The sequence below is a fragment of the Colossoma macropomum genome, unplaced genomic scaffold, assembly GCF_904425465.1.
Source record: "Colossoma macropomum unplaced genomic scaffold, Colossoma_macropomum, whole genome shotgun sequence".
In the NCBI taxonomy this organism is placed as follows: domain Eukaryota; kingdom Metazoa; phylum Chordata; class Actinopteri; order Characiformes; family Serrasalmidae; genus Colossoma; species Colossoma macropomum.
This window is the reverse complement of record NW_023494798.1, coordinates 13592208-13599088: the sequence shown is the minus strand read 5'-3', so window position 1 is coordinate 13599088 and position 6881 is coordinate 13592208. Positions and strand designations below refer to the sequence as shown.

The window sequence follows — 6881 nt, the reverse complement described above, 5'->3', positions numbered from 1 at the left end:
AGAATCTGATAGATCTGATGGTTTCGCCGGAGTAACGTTAGCTGGCTTCTGTCTGCATTAGCCAGCTAGCAAGGGGGAAAAAACCCATTTCAAATAGCCTGCACTCAAGCATCTGCACCAAAGTGACCGCAGTTTTTCATTATAGGGGAGTTTTCCTAGTCTTATTACCAGAAAAATCTCACGATTAGACTACTACAGCAGCACTGTAGGAGACAATTAGACAATTTGTTTACAACAAATGTAATGGTGGTTAATTGTGCTTTTTGGCCAGATTGTCCCTTTAACTCAAGCAGTGTTAAATCAAGACATTCATTTAAGATTCACTTTATCAACCCAAAAATAACAGCAAGAAACTCAATGAATACACACCAGATAGGGAATCCAGCTTCTGTATTGTGCTTAAGTAAATAAACTACTGCACCTTTACAATATTTCTCATGAAATACTAAAAAACATTACTGTACATTACCGGCTCATCAAGAAATGTTTCATGCACATGCATTACATACACGCACACGCACACCTACACACACACACGTTCCTTCTGCCACTCAGGTTACTTTTAAAAGTACCCCAGAAAAATTCACAACATAAATACAAACACTATGAACTGAACAACAGATTCATAACAGTACATTCAACCTCAATGCACTACCATTCGAAACAAAGGCTACATACAACTTCTTAATAGGTCTAAGGAAATGCAATACTGGAGTCTTAAATCTACAAAAATAACTTAAAAGTGCAGGCTGACCCTCATATACAGTACCAAAAGATGTTTTTGAGCTTCTATGCTTGCTACACATCATTTTATGGTTGGTTCCCAAGGTGTCTCTTACCTATAATCTATACAATGCAGCATGATCCTCAGACAAACAGAGAAACAGATCAAACCTAACAAGCTATTAACACGTATCTTTTGGCATGCCATTTTGGACGTCAAACACTTAATTGCAAGTGTTACTGATAGTTCTCTTGTGCTATTTGAACGGAAACTCAGTAGTCGTCGTCATCCTCCTCCTCCTCCTCTAGCACCATGTCAAGGTCATCATCTTCGACGTCATCATCGTCTTCCTCCTCTTCCTCCATTTCATAGTCAATGGGAGCACCTAGCACTAGCTTAGTCTGGTTGATCTCAGTCTTGTCATCTGGGTTGACCTCAACCTGCATAAACATGGTTTAAAAATAATCCACTGATTCGTACAGTTTAAATGAATAAGAAATGAAGTGTAATTCAAGAATGCTATGTTGCTTAGTGCATAAGTAATGGCATCATATTTGGGACTTAATGCTTGGTTACCTCGGGGGTAGCAGGTTCTGTTGAGCTCTCCTCAGATTGGGCATTGATCATTGACTTCAGTGCTCCCTCTTCAAACTAGTGACAAGCAATTATAAGGACAACTATCTGAACACAGTGAACATTCTAGACATAAATAGGGTGGACAAAATAATGCAAATACATAACAACATGTTAATATCAAATATCTAAGAAAGAGGAGGATCATCCTATTACTGTAGAATAGGAAATGCTGTCACACATGTCCTGAACTGTGTTTAGGGAAATTCTTCAATTTCCAGCTTTGTGAAGCTCAAGAAATAAAGTTGATTTTGAGGAGACCTTTTGGTGGATTTAAATCTGTAATTTTTGAGTTCAAAATTTTGTGGTGTTTTCCAAAAAACAGAAATAATACATTTTATTTACATAACACCTTCTCCAAGAACTTCATAAAGCCATATAAACACAATAAATGTAGAGACAAACATGAACAGCCAATGTAAAGCTAAACAAAATAGCAACCATCCTGTTATGTGTCCGTCCACTAGCTTCAACTTGTGACTGATTCTCTTTGACAATGCAATTTGTTTGGCATATACTGCCATGATTGCAAGATTATGTAATGTGTCAAGATGAAAAAGTTTGGGAGTTTTTGTGACTGACACACTAGCAATTTGGACAGATGATTGGGTCTCTTTGGAACTCTTTTAGTTGCTTTGAAAACTTTGCAAACAAAAAGCCCTGATTGACAGGCCTCTTATGTAGCTTACATACATTGCTATCTAGTAACCAATCTAACATGTCCCTCTTACCTAGATGCCTTCCTAACTGTGATTTTAAGCCATTTGCAATGTGGTGTTTCTGTCAATTATCAAATTGTAGGTGAACTCCATTTGCTTCTCTCATATAAAAAATAAAAATGCAGATGAAAAGATAGTTCAGCCTTACCTTTAATCTGTTAAGCTGATCCTGCAGCATGACTTTGATCTTCAGAAGAGTCTCCTCTTCTTTTTTGAGCTCTTGCAAGCGACTCAGCATGGCGGATAAGTGGATTTACAGCATTCCTGCACAGATGATGATGACAGTGAGGATTTGACTCTTGGGATGCACATTTGACTTGAATATTCCTGATTTAGTGGCAGAAGATGAGTCTGACCTAATATTTGCGAATATTTCCACAATCATAAATTCTAAGGATAAATACTATTTACTCGGGTGGCTAAATAGCACATTACTGAGCAGGGGAGACAGCAGTTCTGTATTTAAATGAAAAATGAAATGAGAAATAAATTAGAACCTTGATTCAGTGACACTTGATACTAATACTAGATGATGAGTGTTTCTATAATGTAGTGTAATTGACAATGTGGACTAAAGAGGAACTAAGATATCACACATACATAATCTTTAATGCTCAATTCAACAGGTTTGAAAATCCCTTTCAAAATCTTTACAATGGAGCATTCATTCTGGTTTTCGTTGTGAATGTGTGGATTTCTATTTCATCTTTTTCGTTAGGTTTTCGTAACCTCACTGCTGCCTTAGCAACAACTAACAATAGGTCTCATTCACCAACCGTTCGTAAGAAGACATTTCCTCTTAAAACCCAGTTTTCACGGGGATTCTGTCATTCACCAATGTTTTCTTATTTGGGACTTGTTCTTAGGTAAATCTACGCACACTCAAAAGGTGTGACTAATTCGGTGGTTTAAGAATATGAATATGAATATATATTAATATGACAGACTTTTTCTTAGACTGATGAATGAGTCCCAATATTAGCGGAGATGTCATTGAAATTAAGCTGTTCTCATGTCTACTTCCTTAATTCTTCACTTTAGCCGAGACCGTCTTCTTTTTGTCTCTCTACTATAAACCGACTGCATCTCTTGCAGTTTAGGCAGTATTATGAGACACAGAAAATAAGACACACAGAACCTCCTCTGTTGTGCTTAGGCGGGCTAATAATGACAAAACCACCAAAACACCTTTAAAATGTGAGTACATTTGCAATATCTTGCCTTCAACATCATTTATCAGTTGCATATAATCTGGGGGAAACGAGTCTGGTCTTCTCGAATAATCTGAAGGTGGGCAAACATCATGAGAACAGTCTGTACTGATGCAACTCAGGCAGGTGGCTAGCTAGCTACAATCAATCGGTAGGCAGCTGTCTCTGACGCTAACGCTGTCCAGCAAGCTCGCAATTCAGTTAAAAGAACTGTCACACTATCCAGCAAAATAGGCAAACCACATATTATCGAATGCCAATTTAAACAAACATGATGACACACTTACTCTATGTTATTTCAGAGTGAAGAACGCGCATAGTTGTGAGAAGATGCCTCAGTGTTTCTCAAAACACTCCATGCACTTCTGCGGGAAGAGTCACGTGCCTTACCGGACGCATGCGTCTAAAGGAGACTCGGCTAAAGAGAGAGAACCGCAGTTGAAGAACTTTGAAATTAAAGGCAATGATTGAATGTTTGTCTTTTAACATTGAGCTGTATTATTAAAACTGACAGTGATTTAATAGAGGACCGCTAAATGAAATATTACGGTTTCGCCCTTTCAAAAAGTGATAAAAGACTTTTACTTTGAAAAATCGTAGGCTTCACAATAGGTGCCTCTGGAAAAGACCAAAGCACAGAGGATATATGATCTTTGACCGAACCTAAAACCATCGAAAAAGCTGAGCAGATATATCAGGGATAAATGTGAACATATTATGGTGTAATACCTCGTGGGACGTTACCAGAGCCGGTTTAAGGGAGCCTGACCACTTCCTAGTTCTCCCGTTATTTCAAAAACAGGACTGCTAACGCCAGAGGGGGCCCGCGAGCAAGTCCTTAATGAATGGGGGTGAGTGGAGCTAAATGGCTAAAAACAAAAAGTTAAAACAGATTCTAACGACTTGTCCAGGACTTTCTTTTGATTTTGGAAAGAAGAAGGATGTATTCCACTAAAAAGTAAAGAAAACATGTCTGTATTTCTTTTTTTCTATAGCAAACGGTTTGGGGGCAGGAGGACGCTAGCGTTACTGCTGCTGAGTGCTGATTGGGTGGTATTACTGCTACTGAGTGCTGATTGGTCGGCGGGCTGAGTGAAGTGGTTTGCATTCACTGGTTGAGATTCAACCATGTTTTGTTTATTTACACAAACAAAAACTTTTTATACAAAGTGCAAATGTTTAAAAACATCTGGGAGGTCATCAGTTTGAATTACATTAAAGTTTAACATATTTTCCTATATCTCCTAAATATCTCCTAAATAGTTAATAAAAATACTTAAAGAGTGTACAAGCAAATCGAGTGCATCTTAAATTAAATGAAATTAAATACATAATTTAAATATTCCAAGCAGTATTTAACATATGGGGAACAATATTGTTTACAATTTCTGAGTTACAACTGAAGAATGTAAACTTGAATGCTTATGAATATTAGTGCTAATGGTCATGCGTCGTGGCTCTGTCTGAAGACTGCAATCCAAAAAATCATATCTTGGCAAATAAACTTAGTAATAAAATCTAATAATAATAAATCTAATATTTCTCAGTGTGAGATTAATGTTCAGTTGTACGATGATAAGATAATTAAAAATATTTCCAGACATTATTTTAACTAGTGAAACTGGCTATTGTGTCCTGCTGTAACAACACTTAAGGGAAAGCCAGAGCTTGCATCTGCACTGGCACTGTGAATATGTAAGGTCTACAGGGGTTACTTCCATACACATCATGGCATTCTCTGACCCCTTGTGGTTGAATCGGAGATACAGCTGGCCAAAGAGAAGGGAATGAGCACAACAGTCACCCCTTCTCCACCTGTCTGTGGTTTCTTCACCTGCACATGGAGATGTTTGAAGTGGCAGGTGTCAACTCTATAAAACCAAGGAGGCTAATCTGTTACTAATGTAGTCCATGTTTGAAGTTCTCTGCTATGAAACATAAACAAGATCCTCAAGATCAAGATAGAGAAGTCATGTTTTAGATATATCCCTTTATACTTATGTGTAGCTGTATGTATAAATTTTAGCCATTCTTTGTAATTTGTTAGCTTGTTTGTTTAGCTCTACATGAATGAAAGCATTTGTGCTCCATTAGATGGCACCATTACAGAGCACTGCATGCTAGTTCACACATCCTGCTGTTGTTGATAATATATATGTGTACACACACACACACACACACACACACACACACACACACACACACATACATACATACATAAATATATATATATATATATATATAAATATATATCGCTGTTGTTGGAAGAAAACCTCATATCTCCAAAATGGTAACTTTATAGGAGAAGGAAAAAACCTACTTTACTTTAATGCAAGTCAATGGAACCAGACTTTTTTCAAAGTAATTTTAAGTCATTTCTTTTAGTCCATTCATCATGAAATTTACATACAATGTAAAGGGTAACAGTTATTTTCAAATCATGTCAAAAACTGAAAAATGTCAAAAATGGAGATACGAGGTTTTTTTCCGACAACAGCGATATGTACACATACACATATACACACACTCCATATATACATATACTGGTTCTAAACTTGGAAAAGTGCGGAAAACTCAGAAAGGAATATTTACAAATGAATTATTTTTAAAGATTATCTTTGTGAGACACATTCATGCATATAGATGCTGTGTGTTAGAGGCCTAGTTACATGAAAGACATAAAAGAAAGAGGGTCTTTTGCTTGAGACCATCTTGGATACAACTTTGAACCTGAATTTGCCAGTTAAGGCTCAGTGTGGGTCCACAAGATGAACACACAAAGGCCTCGCTGCCCCGCGCCCCAGCAACACAAGGCGAGGTCAAAATTAAGAAAATAGCTTATTTAGACAAAACACAAATAAATCACAGATGGAACTCATTGATGTGAGCCAGATCTAAAAGCACTCTTAATCAGTCTCCAGAAATGTTCGGGGAGCCCATTAGGGTTCTTTTATAGGATTCCTTGACTAAACCCATCCAGATGTGTGTGTAGATAATCAGAGCACATAAGCCCGACTGGAGGCCATGAATGGAGCGCAGCCAGCCAGCGAGACGTACCTGCCTCCAACTCACCCACATATTCATGTGCATATCTGAGCTGAATATGAAATGGTTGATCCATATGACATACAAAGATATCTAAAACACAGAACTGGATCCTGATAAATGTGGTGATGATGGAAACAGTGCATCTTTCTATTTACTAAGATAAATGGTCTCATTATAACTGAACAATACATTTACACAATCTTTGTGCATTTCATTGATAATAGTATATCATACAGTGTCAGACCAGGCTACATCCAAATCTACATAATACCAGTAATGGAAATACTTAATATACTTAAAAAACAAAAATCTTAACTAAAAGTGAAAGTGTAGAGTCAGAAGTATATTTAAGTGAAGTCAAAAGTATTGATATTTAAGCATTCTCAGGATTATATAAGTAAAAAGTAAATGTTTTATTAAATAAATTTAAAGCTTTCTTTGTTTTGCGGTGTGGTGTGGTGACTAATTGGTGGTACGAATCCTCGCTTGAAATAAATTAGCATATTTGTGGGCAGTTTAATTTTTACACTGACATCAGTTTTGTTG

General features: G+C 37.0%; 1 protein-coding gene across 1 annotated transcript; it reads right to left on the bottom strand.

The window, feature by feature from the left end:
• Nucleotides 1-373: 373 nt before the first annotated feature.
• snapc5 (small nuclear RNA activating complex, polypeptide 5) lies at nt 374-3673 on the bottom strand. Its single transcript, XM_036585270.1, has 4 exons — nt 3575-3673; nt 2225-2340; nt 1301-1375; nt 374-1164 (listed from the first exon to the last, which is right to left on the bottom strand). Exons 2-4 carry the CDS (start codon nt 2312-2314, stop codon nt 997-999), a joined length of 333 nt encoding a protein of 110 aa, XP_036441163.1. The 5' UTR covers nt 2315-2340; nt 3575-3673; the 3' UTR covers nt 374-996.
• Nucleotides 3674-6881: the final 3208 nt, after the last annotated feature.

Excerpts from the sequence above, each read along its gene's own strand:
- snapc5 (XM_036585270.1), bottom strand. The coding sequence starts at position 2,314 with ATGCTGAGTCGCTTGCAAGAGCTCAAAAAAGAAGAGGAGACTCTTCTG. Across the intron at positions 1,376-2,224 it reads ATCAGCTTAACAGATTAAAG|TTTGAAGAGGGAGCACTGAA; the intron begins GTAAGGCTGAAC and ends GCTTGTCACTAG. Across the intron at positions 1,165-1,300 it reads CAGAACCTGCTACCCCCGAG|GTTGAGGTCAACCCAGATGA; the intron begins GTAACCAAGCAT and ends ATGTTTATGCAG.